This window comes from Azolla caroliniana, unplaced genomic scaffold, assembly GCF_043228905.1.
Source record: "Azolla caroliniana isolate FFs.n. ecotype wild unplaced genomic scaffold, voAzoCaro1.0.p SCAF_8, whole genome shotgun sequence".
Classification (NCBI taxonomy): domain Eukaryota; kingdom Viridiplantae; phylum Streptophyta; class Polypodiopsida; order Salviniales; family Salviniaceae; genus Azolla; species Azolla caroliniana.
In genome coordinates, this window is record NW_028230443.1 from 3,779,260 (window position 1) to 3,802,535 (window position 23,276).

At 39.5% G+C, this 23,276-nt stretch overlaps 2 protein-coding genes across 4 annotated transcripts; one reads left to right on the top strand and one right to left on the bottom strand.

Moving 5' to 3' along the window:
- Positions 1-8,007: 8,007 nt before the first annotated feature.
- On the bottom strand, positions 8,008-8,813 carry LOC147860831 (pathogenesis-related protein PRMS-like). Its single transcript, XM_087323640.1, has one exon. It carries the CDS (start codon positions 8,665-8,667, stop codon positions 8,020-8,022), a length of 648 nt encoding a protein of 215 aa, XP_087179766.1. The 5' UTR covers positions 8,668-8,813; the 3' UTR covers positions 8,008-8,019.
- A 2,835-nt stretch (positions 8,814-11,648) lies between these two features.
- LOC147860832 (mitochondrial ATP-independent inner membrane protease subunit 1a-like) lies at positions 11,649-21,294 on the top strand. 3 transcript variants are annotated; one of them, XM_087323221.1, is made up of 5 exons: positions 11,649-11,782; positions 20,107-20,265; positions 20,342-20,563; positions 20,711-20,821; positions 20,947-21,294. In XM_087323221.1, the coding sequence occupies exons 2-5, from the start codon at positions 20,131-20,133 to the stop codon at positions 20,977-20,979; spliced, it is 501 nt and encodes a 166-aa protein (XP_087179347.1). In that variant the 5' UTR covers positions 11,649-11,782; positions 20,107-20,130; the 3' UTR covers positions 20,980-21,294. The 3 variants fall into 3 exon arrangements, with proteins under 3 accessions (XP_087179347.1, XP_087179346.1, XP_087179348.1); XM_087323220.1 differs by having other exon boundaries at positions 11,650-11,782; positions 20,111-20,265; XM_087323222.1 differs by having other exon boundaries at positions 11,713-11,801; positions 20,129-20,265.
- Positions 21,295-23,276: the final 1,982 nt, after the last annotated feature.

Genomic DNA, 23,276 nt, shown 5'->3' on the forward strand with positions numbered 1-23,276 from the left:
CTAAAAGAAAAGCACTCAAGGGTGAAAAAATATACTTAGACGATGATCTCACTCTAGCCCAAGTGGCACACCGCAAATAAAACATGCCACGAGTGCTCGATGCAAGAAAGGAAGGTAAATGAGCCGTATATAGAGACGACAAGGTCATTATTACATAGAAGAGAACCGCATGACAATATATGGCCTATGAGACCCTACGCATGAACATATGGAATTGCAACGACTCTCTACGGACAAATGTCGGATATTTTGAAGATACATTGAAAAACACAAATATTGCTATGTATACAGAGACTCACCAATGCATGGCTAGCAAACTCCCCGAGTTACAAGGATATAGATGGGAGTCAATATGTCGCCCCCAACCTCGGACACGAGGAAGCACTAGAGGTTCGGGAGGAGTGGTTGTGCTATACAAAGAGGGGCGCCATGGTAGAGTGCATGTTGTCCATAAGGATGTAGATGCATGCTACATGTGGATACGAATAAAAAGAGGGGATCTTAGGGAGTTATATATTGCAATTTGATACTTTCCACATGCCTACTCAAGTTTTGCACCTCTAGGTGAATCACCATATCTACCACTATATGATGATATCATAAGATTTGCTACTATGGGGGACATAATATTATTAGGAGATTTTAATGCATGAACCAAGGGTGAACAAACAACTATGTTTAACACCAACGAGGTTGTTTATGGAGAAGTTATGGCGGAAGAGGTTGGTCTAAATCGACAAGCTCAAGATATGAGTGTTATAACTGAATATGGAAAACACTTTCTAGCCTTGGGAAGCGCGCATGGATTTGTGATATATAATGGCTTGTCACAATGGCCTTGATCAGATGCTTTGACATATTGGAACCCAAAAGGGGGTGCAAACATAGTCGATTATCTAATGGGATCTCCATCTCTTATATTTGAAATAAAAGTGTTCACTATATCGGGGAGACCTATTGGCTTGGCAGCTGATCATGCATATCTACGCTTTGAGGTAAAGGATGGATGCACAAAGGATGTATATGCTACGGAGAGTGGGCTGGCTAAGTATCTATTACTCACGAGACAATTGATGTGTATAGTTGTGGTGTATACAATGGCATGCTAGATTTGGATCTGTTCGCACCCCTTGAAGAACTTACCCAAGGTTTATCCAAATCATTGCATAAAGCAGCCACAAATGCCTTCCCTCACACAACGGCCGATCCCCCCAAACTCGGTAGAGTAATACAAAATAGTTGGTATGATGAGGAATGTCGTGATACAAGGAGATGCTTGCAGCGTGATGTAACTCGTGGCATTTATACACACAACCAAGCGAGAGCAACCTTCCAATGCCTCGTGAGGAAGAAGAAGAGATTGTATTTGGCTAAATTTGAAGATCATTTGTATCGCTTGTTTCTAGGACAAGAGAGTAAAAGAGCATGGAAAATGTTTAATGAGAGGCAACCCACCACACAACTGACCTCACCTCAGGTGTGGCAAGAATATGCAAAGGTTCTATATGATATCCCGGGGCAACCTCCTCTTCCCCACCCGAATGCCTCACGCCCACATGAATCAACCTTCTTTACACCACAAAATGTAAGAAATGCCATTGATCGGCTACAATTTGGGAAGGCCCAAGATCATGATGGATTGGTGGGTGAGCACTTTATCTATGCTCGTGACACCTTGCTCCCATTGCTAGCACACATTTTTAATAAAGCCATGTGTGAAGGTTTTCCTACTAGATGGACTCAACATACCATTATGCCAATCCTCAAGAGTGGAGACCCCATGATGCCAAGCAACTATAGGACAATCATGATTGGCCATTACTTGGCTAAACTATATGGCTCGATTCTAGAATCAGAATTGAGTATATGGGCAGAGCAAAATGGTTGTCGTTCAATTGGACAACCAGGCTTTCGGAAGGGGTTCACAACTTTGGATCACATATTCACCACCCTCCGAGCCCTTATTGAGAAGGGGCAGAGCCCACAATAACAGGATTTATTGCTACTTTGTAGATTTCCAAAAAGCCTTTGACACTGTGCCATGTGCTCAGCTTATGCAGCGCCTAGAAGCCCTTACTGTTCCTATAGAGATGTAATGGGGAATCTATGCACTCTATGATTCTGTGTCAGGAAAAGTGCGGTCTTCTAAGGGCTTGTCAGAGGCGGTGGCTAGCACAATTGGCGTGAAGCAAGGATGCCCACTATTCCCTACACTCTTCGGTCTCTATATAGATGAGGTATCACAGTACATAGAGAGTTTTCAGACTCTCTGGAGGAACTACAAATACATCTAAATGCCTTAAAACTATTTTGTACGGACAAAGGTTTGTCAATTAACATGCATAAAACTAAAGTGATGGTGTTTAACACCACCCAAGCATGGGTAACAAGATCAGAACTAGAATTCTTCTTGGGAGAGGAAAAGGTGGAATACACACACTCCTACACATACCTAGGAGTAACATTTACAGGACCTAGGTTCTGCTTACAAGAGGCCGCTTGTGCCCGACTTTCTTGTGCATATGCAGCCCTTGGTGCTCTTGAGAGACAATGTGCACATTTGTAGTTCCAAGAGCCACAGATTAAGCTATGATTATTTGATACACTTGTCACACCAACTCTTCTCTATGGAGTAGAGACATGGGGACCGAGTCTTAACAAGGCAAATCATTGGAAAAATTTAGAGAGACCTTTAGCGTCAATGATTGCTCACATGATAAGGAGCAAATCATCGGTGCCCCACGATATAATCCGGACAGAGATGGGAGCAGCACCTATAATAACCGAGGCGTTGTTCCGATCAGTGACATTTATCCAACGTCTTTGGGAGCTCCCTATATGAAGGTACCCAAGGTCTGCACTTATGTCATCAAAACAACTGGTTGAAAATGGAGACACTCATTGTTGGTATGCTGAAATGCAGCAATGGTTCGAGTCACATGGCATGAGTATAAATGCACTACCCTTGTTCCAATATAGCTTGGACTGACCCCATCTAAATATGACCAAAGTGGAAAAGAATAGAGTGATCCGAACTAATATTATTAACTTGGAAAACAAGATAACGTGGATCAGCCCCAAAATACCACTTGGTACAAAGATGGCCCACTGTAAGACGCACTTCTTACATACATCGGAGGATGGATTTGTCATCAAGCCACCTTATATGGACATACATCTATCCTATGTGATGCGTATTGTGATAGGGTAGCTACGAACTTCATCACATCAATTACAGATTGAGGTAGGCAAATATACAAGACTACCTCTAGAAGAGAGAATTTGCCAATTGTGTCATCAAGGAGTGGAATCTGAAGAACACTATGTTTGTCATTGTAGTGTCTTTTATGAAATCAGAGGGAGATACCATTGCCTCTTTAAACAAGGCTTTGGCCCACTATGCAAGGTAATAGAATATGAGGACCAACTATGCCTAGGACTTTTCTTGCTAGAGCTCAAGAGACATCAAGAAAATTTGTTGAAGAATACAGCCACACAAGGTCATCCACAAAGAACAATCGCAACTTTCATTAGCCCCATCACTCCTAATGCTAGAAGTCAATACCGGGATACACAAATGGGCTTCAGACCAGGACATAACAAAGGGGTTACAATTGATTGGGCAATGGCAATTTGTCGTGCACGTAGGTCTCGGCCCCATGGACTACGACCTCAACACCCTTGTCATCGATAGATAAAAGTCATTATCTCCCACCATCGTAGGTGCTTCCCTCGTTTCGGAGACATTTCCATTCTGGATCGACCTATGCTAGAGATCTTTCGAAGACAAAAGCTACAATATACCTAACCTGAGGATCTCACTTGTGCCAAAAACCAAATTCCCTCATTAATTTATCTTTTCATGTTATTTACTTTTATATTTAATGTGTAATATTTATTTTATTTTGTTTTGTTCTCAAAGACGAGACAACACTTAAGATGTAATCTCTTATTTGGTCTTATAGGCCATTTTGGCCTCTTAGAAGAAGTTAATATTTCTTTCTTTCTTTCTTTCTTTCTTTCTTTCTTTCTTTCTTTCTACTTCTCGTCGGGGACATCCAAGTATAACATGCCGCCAAAAACCTTGAAGTGCGAATGATATGGCTTTTTCCAGAAATTCTTCTCTTGAGGGGTCATGGCATGGACAACCTCGGTCGTGCACCTATTGATGAGATACACATTCGTGACTCTTGCCTATACCTAATAGATCTTTGGCTTATTCTTGTCCTACAACATGGCACAAGCCATCTCAAGAATTGTGTGGTTCTTCCACTGAGCTACAATGTTTTGTTGTGGTGTGTACTAGCAAGAGAACTCACAGTAAATCCCCTTCTCTTCTAGCGAGCTCGTGAACATGGCTAAGAAGTATTCTTGGTCACCATCAAATCTTGTGATTCGTTTCATTTTCCACACCACTCTTTAACTTAAGAAAGTGACAAATGAGCTCATTTATTGACATCATTGGGTATATCCAGGTATGCCACAAATAATCCTCAATGAAAGTAACAAAGGACCTACACCCATTGATTGTCTTGTTCTACATTGAGCCCCATACCTCCGAGTCGATAACGTCCAATAGGCCTTTACTCACATTCCTCTCACTCGGGAATGGACGCCTATGTTGCTTTCTTAGTAGCATGCCTTGAATACATTATCATTATTTTGTCAAAGTAAATTGTGGCAAATCATGCACAAATCCTTTCGTTTGCATCAATCAAAGTCTACCAAGGTTTACATGGACAACCTGCTAGTGCCACAACTTGATATCAAACTCAGACTTCTATCCCTTTGCATACATCGTTGTGTTCACCTTGTCTGTGTGGAGTCATCATCCGTGTCCACCACATCAAGTTTGTCGGGTTCCCTCAAATTTATGAAAAATTCTTGATGTCATACCATGTTATTTGAGGTTAATGAGACCATAAACCAAACGTTATCAAGTTGGGAAGTGCTTGTTATCATGTGATTCGCCCAATATCACATGACAAAGATTGGCCCTTTGTTATCTCAACCAGTCAATGCAACATAGTTTGTTTGTTGTTGGAGCAAGGCAACTGAGTCATTCTTCTTCTGGCCCTCATTTTGAAAGTGGTCAGGATTTTCACAATACCATCACGCTATTTATTGGTTTTGTCGAGTTCATGGAGGTTGGTGGAAGCTCCCTTGTATCAAAATTTCATCAACTGCTACCACCTTCTTGTGTTGAGAATTAAATTGTTGCGGACCTCATTCACCTTTTCCTCAATCATTCCTCTATTGATTTCCATGGTCATGATCTTGATCAAGATCTTCTTGTGTATATAGCATCCGCCCATTAGATGTTGTGCTTTTCAATTGCATATGGTTCTCTACGACTATTAACATGGACTCCAAGTCCAAAATCTTGCAGGGTTCTCCCTTGTTATGGTGCTTTGAAAAGAACCATACCTATGTGTGAGGCCGTCAAGGTTTTTTTGTACCATCTTGTTGTCGTCATCGATTGTAATGTGGATGGAGGTGAGTGAATTATCAAGTCTTTGATCTTGAGGGTATACTCTATCATAGATATTCTCTCTATTGAATATTGTTCAGCTCTTTTCAATGGTTTTGGGTTGTGGTTGAAGCCACAAAAATCTTCTTAAGTTTTACCATGCTTCCTTGGGGGTTTTCACATCTTTAATGTTGCTTAATATGTAATCTCCAAACCTCATGCTCAGATACCATGTAAAGAATGTCAATTGTCATAGAGTCTAGGTGTGCATAGCATAGTGGGTGTATGATTAAGAGCAAGAATCAAAGAAAACAAATAGAAATAATGAAATACACAAGAGGGGAGATGACAGGTTATGCACTAAAGAAAATACTATATCAATTGACTAAAAATTGTTAACAAAACACAATGGGCCAAGTGGGTTTTATATGCAAGTCGTTAAGGCACTACCCCAGTAAATGTGGTTGGGGGAGTTTAGTCATAGACATCCATTTGAGTACGATTTTGTCACTAGAATATCTAGTATTCGTTTACCACATTTACACTTGACAACTAACTGCATATCACAATCTAGTTCTTTGTGTAACTAGATAGTTCACACGGATTACAATAGTGTGCGTGTGCACTGTGCTTTTCTCCATAAGCACACATTCACGTAAGTTGAGCTTGATTCTCAATAGTTAGCATATGCACCGAGTTCATGAAAGAACCATAGCTCTATTATGAGGATGTGCTATCGTGAGTCCTTATGTAATCCTCATCTTTATTCTCTTCACATGATAATAACCCTGATTTGAAATTTGTGGTCATAGATTAATCATCCACGAGCAAGCTACCTTCATGTCGTCTGTGTTGCACTCAATAACTCTTGTTCTCTTTTGTCATATGAGGGCATCATTTCTTATACAGTTCCACCACAAGCCGACTTACATGAGGTAAAGGTCTCCTAACAAACAATTGTGCACCACTTGGTTGACATTGAGTTCTTGGTTGGCGATAGTCAACATCGTATATTGTGACCTAGTATCATGCCCTCACGATGGTGAATCGAACCATTGGCCATGTAGAGCTTTACCTCTACTTGGGCCATCTTGGGGCTATCCCACTTCTACCAACACATGTAACTTATTATGCTCACTCTTTCTCTCATATCAAGTATCCCTAAGGTGGGGACACCTTGATCTATCATACAGAGTGTGATCCTAATATTGTCAACTTTCAAACTTGTAGCCACCAATGTGTTCACTTGTCGTAGTTCAAAGCACATTATGTGTAGGATTTCCATTATGGGTTCCCTATGTCCAACTTTGGACATCTCCTTGTACTTGTCAAAATATCAAGTCACAAATGAGGATCTAATCTTAAAATTTCCTCCATGGTGTGTACTACCGCCCTAGCCAGGATTGACTCCTCAAGGTTTGTGTTTTCTATAATGGGAGACCAACTATTCCACACACTTCCCATCATTAATAAGGTGAGCATAGTTTTGTATTTTGCATATCTCGGCATGAGCATTTGGATAAGCCGTTAAATGGGGAAGGAGTATTGTGTCTATTTTTGTTTCATCTGAATCTTTTGAAGGTAATCTTTTTCCATGTAATTCACCATGGCCAAACTAGGAATTGGGTATTGAAGTGGTTTGTTTGGAGGATTTTTTATTTCCTTTGTGAGGTATTTGCCTCCTCTTCCTCTTAACCATTACAATAACCGGAAAGAAAATTAGGCAACCACAAGTAATAAGGTATCTATTGAGATCCAGTACACCAGGCTAGAAAGAGAGCATCATATTCATTGTTGAAGGAAGAGATAAACACATTGGCATTTAAAAAATATATATATATATATATACATATATACATATATACATATATATATATACATAGATACATAGATACATATATATACATACATATACATACATAGATACATATATATATATATATATATATATATATACATAAATACATATATACATATATATAGAGAGAGAGAGAGAGAGAATCCATCAACGTCATTGATCATGAAGCATATAAGACGAATCAAACCAACTAACATAATTGAACATGAAGCATATAAGACCAATGAACATCTAAAAACATGAGGGAGAATGTGAATAAAAACGAGAAACAAGAGGGCCAAATGCGGCGATTGAGATGATTTATTATCATCATGAGGGGACTCGGGGAGTAAACATGACCAAGGGAAACCCAAAACCCATGACAAACATAAAGCACATGGACACATAGATTGAAAAAGAAACGTCCATTGAAACCGATGACCGGAAACAAACAAAAACAAATTCACTATGATAATCTTATCTCGGAGAAGATAGAGATGTGGACATTCCCAAGACCCGAAACAACAAACACAAATTCATGATGATAATCTTATCTCGGAGTAGATAGATAGAGATGTGGACATCGTAACGAACCCACTAGGGGGCGGGGGGGGGGGGGGGGGGGAAGACTAATCATTCACGAAACATATGAAATTTATTGTGGTCCGTCCGTCCGAGTGTGTGTTGTTTTAGTAGCAAGTTTCACAAGGGCCTAAAACGGGCGCCGGCCGAAGACATTACCCGGGGGGCTGTAGTTACACAAGATGAAGGTCGAGCCGTCATCAATGCCCTTACATATAACAGACGCGCACCCGAGCTGCGTGGTGGCGCGCCACACGATCTGAGTGTACTCCCCGCATGTGCGGCCGGGCGCGCACGAGTTGTTCGTAACATTGTAGAACCTGCCCGTCCGCACCCACGTGGCCACCGCGTCCTGGGGCCTCCACACCTTGCCGACCGAGCCCCAGAACTTGTTCTCGCCGTAGGGACCACGGGACGGCACCAATTGGCGGCACTTGTTGGAGGCCAACACGGAGGCCGCATGCCGCCGGGCAAAGGCCGCGAGGTTCTCGTTCCACACGAGCGGACGCACGCGCACGGCCGCGCGTGCCGCGTTGTGGCCCGACAAGTAGGCATTGACGGTGGCATTGGGGGTGGTAGTAGTGGGGGTAGTGGTGTTGGCGGATACCGATGCGGTGGCATTGCCGGAGGATGTAGATGGTAGAGATTGAGCCTGGGATGGGGATGCTCCGCTAACTCTAGCCGCCGCAATAGCGGGGGATTTCATGGTTACCAATATCATCATCATTGTCATTATGATTGGGAGAAACTGAGCTTGATCACATGACATGAAACCCATTTTCTCCTTACCTCACAATCTGCTTGCTACAATTGCTAGTAATACTCCTGCTGCTACTACTACCAGTCACTCTGAGAGAGAGAGAGAGAGAGAGAGAGAGAGAGAGAGAGAGATTTAGGGTAGGAAGTTACTCAACCTCTTTGTACTTACTGACACAAGAGACAAGAGGGAGAGAGAGAGAGAGAAGGACTTAAATACATTTGTGAGTCTATCTACCCACTTGAACTACAGCTATGATGAGTACCTTTTTAGACTTTCTTTCTTGCATCCCCATCATTGATACCATATGGCATACATACACCATACATCACCATCATTCTCCTAATCATCATTATTACAAACATACACAATGCAACATACATGACCAAATACACATGCACACATACATACATGCATGCATACATACAACACATGCATACATACATACATACATACATACATACATACATACATCACCATCACCATCACCATAATCATAATCATCATCGTATGAAGTTCTGTTTTTTTTCCTTCATTTAGTTTGGGGGACCTTTTCTAGGTTAGGTGTGGTCATTCATTTCTTGGATTGGCAAAAAATATCAAGAGACGTGAAGGAAGCAAGGGAAGGCCCCTAGAGTGTCTAAGGCATTGTCAACGTCCAAACTCTTACCTCTTCTTTAAGTCTTTAGGCCCTTGGACTTCACAAAAGGGTGATGTGTATGTGTATGTGTATGTGTATGTGTATGTGTATTTGTGTTTGTGTATTTGTGTTTGTGTGTCTTTGTGTATTTGTGTATTTGTATTTGTGTGACCGTGTCTTTGTTTATGTGTAATATAAAGATGTGTGTGTACATGTATTTGTATGCACATGTATGCTATTCTATCATTGATATGTATGTGGTATGCCTAATAAGTATTTATGACCTCCATCTAACAAAACCTCCAATTAAGAGAAGGGATCTCTAAGGTACATACGATATGGGATGCTATTTCTATGCTTGGTTTAGGTAGGTGCACCATGCTTCCAAGCACGTGAGAGAAATAAGCACAAGGTTGATCGTGTGTGTGTGTGACATGTGCACGCAATCATAGATATCGGTGTCAAGACATTAAGTATGGTGTACCTAGTTGCTTATGTATGTGTATTTTGTTGAATATCGTAACGATAAACCGTTGCAAATTGCGTTATAATAAATTTTAAGTAAATCTTAAACACGAGAATAACATAGATTTTGGATATATATTGTAATAACAAATTAACACGTTAGTGCCTTCTTTATTCAAAAGGTATTTACAAAATGAATGCACTTTGTGTCCCAACTAGTTCAAACCCTAATACTTGAGCAACATCACCTCAAATTCAATCAAAAAGTCATACTAATTATTTATAGAGGCTTCCTTTTATTTGTATTGCGTTTAAAGAACCAATCAATGAAATCTCACGTGTCACACAATAACAATTTGCAAAAAGAAATCCCCTTGCCATTTATGAAAAGGAAGTGTGTCAGTCATATGAGAGAGGTTTACAAGAACCTCCCATGTATGAAAACCCTAAACCCTGAACCCTGAACAACATCACCTCAAATTCAATCAAAAAATCGTGTTGATTATTTATGGAGACTTCCTTTTAGTTGTATGACATTTAAAGAACCAATCAAGGTAATCTTATGTGTCACAAAATAATAGTTTGCAAAAAGAAATCCCCTTTCCGTTTATGAAAAGGAAGTGTTTCAATTATATGAGAGAGGTTTACAAGAACCTCCCATGTATGAAAAGCAAGGCTGTCAATGTCGTGGAAAAAAACCCCCTTTGATATATGAAAAGGAAGGGTGTTATCATAGTGTTAATGCATGTGTTGGTCAACGTTTTTCACGATATTGTTTGGGGTTCTAACTTCTAAGCATGTTGGATACACAGATGTGGCCTCTTTTGTGGAAATCTATGAAACTCTTCAATTCCATGCATTGTAGTAAAACCCCCTCTTAGGAAGGAGCCACATACAAGATTACATATCGATTATGGTCCCATAGTTCATAATTAGCCTCCTAATGGACAATACATAACCTATTATTTTCTTTGTTGTAAGGTAAAAGTTGTGGATCCAATATTATGCCGATTATATTACCCTTTTTAGGAGGGATAAAATTGATATTCTCTATTTTATCAAGGTCAACTCATTTTACCCATAATATGACCAAACATTTTTTTCATACACCCATAATTAACGTTCTAAAATCTATTAGTGAAATAATGATGATTGAATCAAACAACTAACTCCCTTACTTCTAGAAAAAGCAATAAACTTATCCTTACATTCCACTCATTTGTAGGATTTTGGGACACTTGAAATTAGGGATGATTGTTCCTTATTGCTTCTAATAAAGGCGTGGGTGAAAGAGATAAAAAAGAGAAGAGAAGAGAAGAGCATGATTTGAATGTGAATCCTCTGGACAAAGTTGCTCGATGTCATTGGTTGACATATGCATCATGTTGAGAAGAGGTCATGGATCTCGACGATGCCATGGATGGATGGAAAGCTTCGAATCATGCGGGCCGAGGTTACGGAATCTTGAGTCTTGAATAATGCCTTTTGTGAATCGCAATGTTGTAGGCGAGCTCAATCGTGGTCATGTGTCCGACGGGGGTTATAGAAAGGCTCGGGTGTGGTTATGGAAAGCTTGATGCGGTAAGTGCATGTAGACTCAGGTAAGGTCAAGGGTATCCACCAGAGGTAATTGGAAAGCTCGAAAAGCTACCAGAGAGCGAATGCCCCATGGATGACAATAGATTGATTAGTTTATATATATATATATAGAGAGAGAGAGAGATCAATGTGGGTCGAGGTGAAGTCACGGATCGAGTTCTTCAATTGATTGTTCCGACCAGGCCATTGTCCGAAAAGCTTGAATTGTTGGGTGGGCGGGCGGATGGATCGATCTGCGTTCGGACCACGAGACCCAAGAGGAGGTGATCCATTATTTTATGTTGGTGTGCCAGAATTTTGTAAAGCTCGGTCGGTGGTTCATAAGAGATTTTGCTGCCTCATGAATTTCGATCCTGTTTCAGGTCGTAATTGGCGATTTTGCCTTATGGAGAGCTGTCTAATGGTGAGCACGGATGATCCATCCATGGCAAGGTATGCTTTCTTTCCTGTCCTGTCCTGTTTTGTTTTTTCTTCCTTTTCTCAGCAACCAACCAAAGCAAAGCCCACACAACTGTAGAGATTATGGAAAGCCTTTTAACATATGTGCCGCCCATGATTTGTAGTCCAGATTTAGGGTTTTATGTGATAGGGATTTTTTTGTTGTTGTTGTATACCTAGTTTAAAGCATATAATCACATCGTTTCTAAAATAAATAACTTCAGAATAAGAAACTAGACTTCAGTATGCACATAAATTTCACAAAAAAACCTAGTTATTTATTACTCTAGATCTTTGCTGGATTTTTTTAAAAGAAATGTGTCGTGAAAATTATTATTGGTTTAAATGGGAAATGCTATTTGAACTGAGTTTTTGTGCATATAAATCTCATGAAAACCTATTTTTGTTTATATCCATTCAGATAACATTTTTCGGAATCAGTTTTTTTATCCAGCCCCCACCCATTAGTTAATACAGAGATTCTTTCTCTTACATGTTATGTGTGTTTTATGCTGCGAAATGGATCTTATCAGAGTAAAGAGCTATAAGCGTCATCAAGACGAAGATTCCATTCATATCACATGGTATATAGGATGGAGATGTCTCTGAAGCAAGGAAAGCACCTCTAGTGTCAGATGATAATAGCCTTTATCTGTCAATGATAAGGATGATGGGGTCTTGGTCTAGATGAGGGTGACCTATGCGCATGCAAATTTCAAATGCATGATCTATTGTAACCACTTTCAAGTTTAGCATGAGGAATTGATTTTTTTGTTCTTTATCATCTTAGGGTATTTTATTAAGAATATGTTCTCCTCCTTGACTCTCATATTCTTAAGGTTATCTTTGCTTACGTTAATAGAGTGAGGCTCCAATGCTCAGTAATTATACCCTATCTAAGACATTCCATCAGATTGCCGATGTCAATATCCTCCCACTGCCAAAAATACCATTGCCATTGGGCCGCAGCTGCCGTGGGGCTTGTAATGCAAGGGGCATGTCGCTGCCATTGCAACCGTCATGGAGCCACAGCCACGGTCACTACCACCATTGATGCCAATGAAGCTACGCTGTTAGCAGAACATTGCCACCAATTTAAACATAATTGTCAATTAGACAAGCAATGAAGGAGAGAGTGAAGAAGTAGGATGATCGAGCAGACCAAGAATGAGACAAGAACCGTTGCTCACGAAAGAGCGCGAAACAGAGCCATAGCGGAGAGCTGAGTGATGGTTGATAGCAGATGTCTAAGAGCCAAGCTATGGCCAATAACCGATCCCCAAGAGTTGAGAGATGGATGATAGTTGATGGTTGAGCTGCACTGAACATTAGCCAGCTGCTGAGCTGAGAGCTTATAGTCAGGCTGAGGGATCAATTTAATGATATAAGTCCAGATCTCTCTATTCTTCTGCAATTCAGTCTTGTCCAAGTGTGGACAATCCAAGCTATATTGGAATAGGGTTAGTGCATTTATATTTATGCCATGTGAGTGGAACTATTCTGGCATTCCATTATACCAACAGTGATCTTCTCCTTGTTTTCTAGCTTGTTTTATGACATAAGTGCCAAGCTTGTGTACCTTTCATCTGGTTGCTCCAAATCCATTGGATACAAGCTACTGATTGGAATAGTGCTTTGACCACTATTGGAGCTTCTCCCATCTGAGCTTGGATTATATTATAGGGCTCTAATGCATTGCTCCTTATCATGAAAACCATCATTGAGGCTAAGGTCTCTTCAAATCTCTCCAATTTTGTGCCCCCATACAAACTTCTATTGAGCTTACATACCAAATGTTCATTTCCAGGAATAACAAAACCCTCAAGCTGTTTCATGTAAAGCTCTTTGTCAATGTCACCATGCAAAAAAGTTGTATGTACACCCATTTGGTCTAATTCCACATCAAATGCAGCCACTATAGCAAATAACACTCACAAAGCGGTCATTTTTACCACAGGAGAAAACACTTCTTGAAAATCTATGACCTTAATTTGAGCATATCCTTTTGCAACCAGCCTTGCTTTATACTTAGGTTTGCCATCAATGGTCTTGATTTTATATACCCATTTGTTAGGAATAGCTTTCCTTCCATTGGGCAGTTCGACCAAGTCCCAAGTATTATTTGAATGCAAAGCCTTAATCTCTTCTTGCATAGCAAGCTCCCACTTATTGCTGTGCTCACATGCCTTTGCCTCTTTATATGTAAGAGGTTCTCCCTCATCGGTCAACATTATTTTGTGCAACGAGGGGTCAAATCTACTCACATTTCGTCTTATACGAGTAGAACGTCTCACCCAATGATCCATATTGTCCAGCAATGGATCAAGATCAGGTGGCATGTCTAAATCATCATTGTTAGGCTACTGTCCATTATTTTCAGCACCATTTTCAACATTATTATTTGGCTGCATATTCCTCTCAGGATCCTCATCTTGCTGTCCAACATCTTCTGGCTCCAAAACCACTGGATGATCAATATTTTCAGTCCTTTGTGGTGGATCCTGATGGTCAAAACTGGGTCTAACAGGTGGCTGGTCATGCTGAAATCTAACCCTTTTATGGTCATCTTTTGAGGCACAATTGTTTTGAAGCAGCCTTGCCTCATTGAAAACAACATCTTGGCTGCGTATAACCTCCTTGAGCTGGGGTATCCAAATCCTATAACCCATTTTGCCTTCTTCACCATATCCCATGAAGAGGCCCTTAATGGACTTGGCATCAAGTTTGTTTCTCAGCTCAGGCCTTATATGTACAAAAGCCTCGCAGCCAAAGACACGAAGTGATCATATGAAGCAGGTTTGCCAGACCAAACCTCTTCAGGGATGTCACCTTTTAAAGACGTGTGAGGGGATCTATTGCATACGTGTACTGCAGTTTTGAGTGCCTCTCCCCAAAATCCATGAGGGAGATTAGCGGTGGACAGCATGCTTCTCACTCTCTCACAAAGTGTCCAGTTATATCGTTCAGCCACACCATTAGAAGAGGGGCTGTATGGAACAGTAAGCTCCCTCTTAATACCCAAAATTTCACAAAATTTCTTGAATTCAGCACTTTACTCACCACCATTGTCCGTACGCAAACATTTTAGTTTTCTTCCTGTTTGGGTGGTCACAAATGCATGAAACGCTTAAATGCAGCTAAGGCTTCATCCTTAGATTTAAGTAGTTGAACCCAAATTTTTCTAGAGAAACCATCAACAAATGAGATAAAATACATTGCACCCCCCATAGATTTGGTGGGCATGCTACACACATAAGAATGAACAAGATCAAGTACACAAGACTTACGAGACACATTAGAGTAAAAGGAACGCTTCACTTGCTTTCCATATTGGCATTCATTACAAAAATCAAGCTTCGTGCCTTTAGCATCAAGCTTCTTTAGCTTACAAAGCCTAGTGAGACCCTTTTGGCTCATATGGACAAGTCTCTTATGCCACAACTCCATATGGGAGTGAACTTCAGCCAAAGCAATAAATTTACCCGATATAGCATTTCCAAGCAATAAAGTGTTCCCGTCTTTGTGGCTTTCACAATCAGCTGTGAACCTTTTGTCATTTTCCATGATCCTCTATCAAAGAGAATGCTATAACCATGCATATCCATTTGCCCCACAGAAAGCAAGCTCTTCTTGATCCCTGGTACATAACGCACATTTGTAGAAAAATGCACGGTTCCAATACCCTCATTAGAACATTCATGATTGTTTCCAAGGTATACATGGCCTTGGCTGCCTGCAGTAAAAGTAGGAAAACACTCCTTGATAGGAGTCACATGAAATGAAGCACCAAAGTCAACTATCCATGTTTGGGCCAATGCATCATTGACAGTGAGCAAAGCATCAATAAGATCATTCTTAGTGATGCACATGTCCTGTGAATGAATATTTAGAGAGGCATCATATGCATAAGTATCATTAGCTGAAAAAGTAGCACATAAAATGTCCTCAACATCTGACAGCTCCTCTATGACTACATTAGAGGCCAAATTGGCCTTCTCTTTGTTCTTTTGGTTGTCATGTGCATTAGTCTTGTCCTTTTTCTTATCTCCAAAATTCTTTTTTCTTTCAAGTTCTGCTTTGTAATAGCGGCAATCAGGTTTCTTGTGGCCTTTCTTGCCACACTGATAGCATGTTACATCATTGCCTTTAACTTTGCTGCTATTTCCCCTTTCCTAGCTTTTACTTTTGTTCCTGTGTGCATAGTTACTTCTCTTATTTGTCCTACCTCTAACCATGTTGGCTGAGCTGCCACCTTCTCCACTTGCTTTTCTCATGATCTCTTCATTGAGTATGGATCCCCTAACACCATCAAAGGTCAAGTTGGGGCTATTAGACAATGAGACTACCAATGTCTCCCATGAGTCAGGTAGCGTCATTAGCAGGAAAATGGCTTTGAGCTTGTCATCAAAAGGAGCCATTCCTGAGTCTTGCAGCTGTGATAAGGTACTTGTAAACAAGGACAAGTGTTCAACTACACTATTGGACTTATCCAGTTGCATGCCAACAAGCTTTCGCATTAGGTGTACTTGATTAACAGGCGTATTGTTTTCATATGTAGCCTTCAGCTTTGCCCATATTTTAGAAGTAGATACCAACCCTTTGAGATCTACCAAAATCTCATCAGAAACAACCATCTTAATATATATGACAACCTTTTTGTTTAAAATCTGCCATGCATCTTCTAACATGTTCTCTGGTTTTTCGGCCTCTTAACGCCTTGTCATAATCCTTCAAAAAAAAAATTCCTTGCATTCTTTCCTTCCACAAGTCAAACCTGTTCCCGCAAATCGTCGAATCTCAAAAAGATTCTTCACTTCTGAGTAGGATGGAGCCATAGCTCACAATAAAGAGGTCTGAACACCTGTTCTTTGCTGTACAACACCTGCACAGAAGTTCAGAAACCCTAAATCGGGTCTGATACCAGTTGTAAAGGTTCGGAATGATGTCAATAGGGCTGAGGAATACTCAGGATTCACCCTAGTATAGGCTCTTTAGATGTAACAGTGGAGCTATGGTCAAAAAGATAGAGAGAGAGCAGTAGTTGGAGGAGCTCACCTTTGAAGTGAGATCCAAAAGTTTTTAACTTATGTTTTATATGACCCATTTAGGGTTGGCCAAGTTCACACTGAACTTGGCCCAAAAATAACGAAAAGGTGATGAGTGACTTTTGGCCTTTATAAATAGGCCTATACACATGTACACACTGTTAGGGGGTCATTTAGGGCCTTTACCCCAACACAAAATAAGCTGCGCCAAGATGGAGAGAATCTCCAAAGTGAGGGGGAGAACCAAGGCCCTATTAATATTATTCCCAGATATTGTAGGATCATTTGTACCCCACTTTTCCTCTCCCAAGACAGAAAGAAAAAAATGAAAAGAAAAGGTATATTAATGTCTTTTACGAGGCCAAAATGGCCTATAAGACCAAACAAGAGATTACATCGTAAGTGTTGTCTCGTCTTTGAGAGATTACATTGTACATGTCGTGATAACAAGATTCTTTAGTCTCATTTGATCTTATTTACTCTTTTTACTTAGTAACATTTATTTATTTAGATTGATTCTCAAGTCAGATATATTGTAATTTTTGTCTTTGAAAGATCTCTAGCATAGGTTGTTCCACAATGGAGAGGTTTCTGAAGTGAGGGAAGCACTTGCAATGGCAGGAGATGATGACCTTTATCTGTCTCTTGAGTTCTAGCAAGAAAAGCCCGATGTAATGGTGGTCCTCATATTCCATTACCCTTCGTAGTGGACCAAAGCCTTGCGTAAAAGGCAATGGTATCTCCCTCTTATTTTAAAAAAAACTATACAATCACGACATAGTGTTCTTTAGATTCCACTCCTTGATGACCCAGTCAACAAAATTCTTTCTTTTATAGGTATTTGTGCATATCTGCCTACTCAATCTCGAACTGATGTGAAGAAGTTTGCAGCAGCCCTATCACATAGTGCAGCGCATGGTATAGATGTTTGTCCATATAAGAGGACCTGATGATGAATCCATCCTCTGATGAGTGTAAAAGGTGTGTCTTATAGTGAGCCATCTTCCTACCAAGAGATGTGGGGCTGATCCATGTTTTCTTTTTTCCAAGTTGATAATATCAGTTCAATTATCAAGTCCCTGGTAGAGGCCAATTCAATCTGTGAGACAAATCAGAATTACAAGTATTGGGCGAATTCTAGTTCGTAACGCTCCATAATAATCAGTTAATGCTTGTGGTGGTATGATTTTCTAGAGATGGCTTACAAGCATGAAGTGCATATCTAATATGTATGGGTTGAGTAGTGGTGACAAGACATTGTATCTGCTGTTAGTTGATGTTTTGGAACAAGGCTATGAAGAAGTATAACAAGTGCATCTGGGTTTCTTCGTGCAAATGGAGCATGGCGAGCAGTGATCCCCACTATCTCACAGTGGTACTTATGTCTACATTGTTTTCAACATCCTCTGTTTACTCTGTTCCATTGTCCTTACGTAGATGTGTTGTAGCGAGCAATGATCTCCATAATCTGGTAATGGCACTTATATCTCAGGGCCTTGTTTTGGAACAAGGCTATGAAGAAGTATAACAAGTGCATCTGGGTTTCTTCGTGCAAATGGAACATGGCGAGCAGTGATCCCCAAGATCTCACAGTGGTACTTATGTCTACATTGTTTTCAACATCCTCTGTTTACTCTGTTCCAGTGTCCTTGCGTAGATGTGTTGTAGCGAGCAATGATCTCCATAATCTGGTAATGACACTTATATCTCAGGACTTGCTGTTATATGTCATTGGCATTCCTTTGCTTGCTCTGTGGGACTCCTCAGTACGTTGTCAGTGGAGGTGTGAAACTATGGAAGAAATCAGGAATATTTTATTGCTATTGCATCTCGCATACTAATATAGGGCTGATTTCTTGTGCTTTTGAAGCTTGAGCAGACTTCTCCATCATTTTTTGATTGATGGTGAAATCCGTGTACAGGGTAGGGTGGCAAACGTCTCTCTCAAAATGTTCCTCGAGTTTGATCTCTTCTTCATGAAATTTGCAATATCTTTCAGCTCTAGATATGTGAAGTTCTTCTTTTGCGTTGATCTCTGGTTGTTGGGATGAAAGTCTGAGTGTTCCTATTGCTTTCTTAGCATTATATGTTGGTAGAAAACCATATAACTTGTTGGTAGAAAATAAGAGATGTAAGCTCTTATTTGGTTTTATAGGCCATTTTGGCCTCTTAAAAGACGTTAATATATCTTTCTTTCTTTCTGAGAATTTCATAAAATTTGTCTTTATCATAGGCCATCTTTAGGGAAAGAGGCTCCCATGTGTGATCCAAGTGTTTTGGATATAGGGCTTTCATAGATCTTGCTGCAATACATTGTTCTGTTCGTCATTTTGGAAGGTATACAATATCTGAGGGATGGCAAGCACTCGATGTCGAGCACACATACATGAAGTGTTCACCTTGTAGACAATCATCCATGTAGAAGGTGCCATATGGCAGTCTCAAGCTTGTATGACAGTGAAGGTGTGGGGCAAGAATCCGATGGTTATCCACAAGTAGACCAATTTTAATAGATAAAATTCTTTATTTATCATCCATGAGGAGACCATTTTTTACCTATGTGACCAAATCAACATATCATCTTGTGTATGACTCCTTCCTAAGAAGGGGGGGTTGCTGCTCTGCTGTAAAAACTCTTGATGTGAAAATAATTCGCACACATCTGTGCTCACCATTCTTGGTGGACATTTGAGTATGACACTTCCACACCTGCCTAGCAAGTCATCATACTTCTTGCGAATTACCTTATATACATTTCTAGGTTAAAAGCATGTGATACTCATCCTCTACAAGCCCTTCCTCTCTTTAGTGTGACACTCAATTCGTCGCCCCCTCTTATTATATCATCATAGCTTTTATGAATTGCACTATATGCAGAGCATGTAAAAAACAAGTGATACTCATCCTCTACTAGCCCTTCCTTGCATACCTTACCTGCCTTTATATTTGGCTAATTTTGATGCCATAATGCAACTTCAATATTAAGGTTGTGTGATCGAGTATGAAGGAGTGTTAATACACATGTTAGAATTGAGGTAAGGTTGAATACAATTGTGTGCGATCATGCTCAATTGCGGTTTACAAGACTATGTATCCTCTGATGCAATTACATCTTCAATGTGATAATTCAGTGGACAATGCTGATCTGAAATATGAAATTTCCGAAGGGAGGTCTTTGTGTCTACAATTGGCAGGCTGTTAATTAACTGGATTGATTTATTTCAGTATAAATGAAGATTATTCTGTTATTTCATTTCTTTTGTTTTGAGACAGATAGGTGGTAGTTGTGTGGAACATATGTCTTCTCAGTGGTGGACTGCTTTTAGACGATGGAAACCAATTGGACGGGAATTTATGGAGCAAACGGTCCTTTTTACACAGTTCTTATGTAGTATTCATGTGTTCAATAACCATGTTGCACAATTTCATCAGGTACATTATTATTTCCTCTTAGTTAAGTTTTGAACAGAATTTTAAATATGATCTGAAGGTTATTTTGCATTTATAGGTAATGGGTCCAAGCATGATTCCAACACTAAGTGCCACCGGTGATGTTCTTCTTGTAGAGCGTTTGTCTACACAGCTCCAAAAAATAAGGGTTGGTGACGTTGTGATGGCTCTGTCACCAGACAACCCTAAAATTCTCGTTTGCAAACGTGTCTTAGGACTAGAGGGAGATCGAATTGCATATTTATCAGCAGATGGCAGAGGCTTTAGTCAACATATCACTGTGGGTGCCTTTCGACAAAAACAAAATATGTTAGGAATTAAATAATGGAAAGTTGTGTGACTTACAATGAGTGTTTTTTTTTTCTCAATGTACATATAAGTTCTGTAAGTGTCGTTACATATAATTTTATCTGTGTTTCTGGTGTAGGTTCCTAAGGGACATGTATGGTTGCAAGGCGACAATGTAGGTAATTCCATGGATTCAAGGCACTATGGCCCTGTGCCTTATGCTTTATTGGAGGGCAAAGTCTGTCTCAGGGTAAATATTCATACTTTTCTCCTTATAGATGTTTTGTGCAAGTGCTTCCTCCATTCCCTCTCTTGAGTCTGATTTAATCTCTCACGTGTTGAATTTTAACCTTACAATGATGACTCCGAATGCAGGTTTGGCCCCCAAATGGATGGATGAGGTTTTAATTTAATGCTGACCACCTTGGATGCTGTGACTATGTTCAGCCCATTATTATGTGTTTTCTGCCATATGGGATCACTTATGAGGTGTGTTTAGTCTATGATAGAGGTATGTGCTATGCAATTGGTAACATTTCATATGCACAATTTACAGCTCCTATTAGGAGACAGAACATAATGCACTGTCTTCCTCTCTAATATATGCTGAATCAAGGTCAAAATACGTATACACTCAATCAATGGATTTCGATGTACTTATTGAGGGAAACAATTATCGACTCACTATCTGATTATGTGAGTTTATTGAAATGGTTTTCCACCGTGCCAGCTTTACTTAGTGATTCATGTTGGGTTTTTTGTTGTGTGCTTTGCAACGCGGTCATAATTGTACTGATACTTGCCCTTGTCATGTTCATTGGAGAATTAGGTAAGCATACATAGGCCAACGAGAGAAAAAAAGAAAGTTGTATTTATGTCACTATATATATATATATATATATATAAGATCAAAGGTTGATACACACCAAAAGATACAATCTACTTTTGAGAGTTGCATTTAGCAAATTCAAAAACAAGATTTTTAAACGAGAGAAAATATCCCTCACAAAGGCAAAAGACACCTCAATGTGATTTGAGAAATACACCTGGGTCAAAAAACCCATCTGAGCTATTATTTGCGTGTGACATTGGACTATTAAAGTATCATCTGACTGTTTTCCAATTGTCATGTCCTCGCAGCTACATTGTTAATGCTACTCATTAGCGCATGTTCATTAATAATTTCTTGCCTTCTATTACCACGAACCAAAATAAATTTCTGATCTCTATGATAAACACATGGTCCGTTATCTGTATTGGTTTTGTTTCTGGTCTGCCTTTGCTTATAAAACTTCTATGGGAAATTTAGCAAATTACTCATTTTTCATGAAATTCCTGAGTACTGATTTTATGATTACCTTCTCTCTTTGGAGCTCACTTCTTTTTTATTATTGGAAACCTGTGAATCTTGTGTAACAAAACCACCTTGCAACATAAATTGGTAAATATGTTGTGTTGTGGCATATGCTTGTGATTGTACAATCATATGGTAAGCTTGACAAAACGTATGAATGTCTATTGCATGCAAGAACATGACCATGGTAATGGCAGAGTCCAGACTAACAACTCAAGTTGCGCTATCACAAGCATAGAATGTATTATCCTTCGAGAAATTTGAATGTACCTTAGAAGCATCGAAATGTTGTTTAAGAAAGTTTTTGTCAGCCTGATTCAGTAAGAATTTGATGTTGGTAGCATATTAGCAAATGTCTACCAAATCGTTGAGAATATATGATGTGTGAAACTAGCCCATGGGGAAGATTTATATACATAGTGCAAATGACATTCACTGATGTCTCGTGAAATTTACCTCCACACAGCCATGGTCGTCCTCGTAAAATGTCATAGCCAACAAATGATGGATCAAATTATCAATGTCATAAATATTACCCCTTATTTCTGGCATGGCTTTTGTAGACCATGTTCAGATTTGTAACATGTGCATTTGTAAGCTATTGAGGATGATCTTAATATTGTGGATCAAGATATTTCAAAATACCTCACTAAACCTCCTATGATGCTTTAGATATTTAAAATGTAAGGAATAGAGAGATGCACTAGTTCTTTTTATTCACTGAATTATTTCCTACTTTGAGACATTTGAATTATTCGTTGAAGGGGGATTTTAACATTTCCATACTTTGTTGGCTTTTGAGGATGAAAACACTTTGGGTATGACAATGTTGTACACAATAGATGACTTTGAAAATGAACTTTCGCATGAGAGTACCAGTCAAGGACCAAATGAAAAAATAATTCAAAATCAGAAAGGAAAATATTAAAAAGGATTTTTTCTATTAACAATAGTAAAAGGAGCTAAGAAGCTACACGATTACAATGAAGACTAGTGTTCAGCTAGAATGGTTTGACAACATTCAACAACCAGCCATGGCCCATAATGCATATCGTGCATACTGTTATCAAACAAGGGGTTGCACTAACTAAAAGCGTGGAAAGTTATACAATAATGTGAAAACAATACATTGTTACAATATTTATGATATATAGAATCATAACCAATTTGTTATTATTCCATATATGACATTTTATGTGATCATGATTGCACACTCTTAATGTAGGAATGTCACGTAGTTCAATAAGTAGGAACTACTGTCCTATTCTAATGATCATCCCTCTTGAACTTCATATTTTGGCAAAGATCATATCTTTTGTTGCTAGATCTCAAGTGCATGGGTGAGCAGATA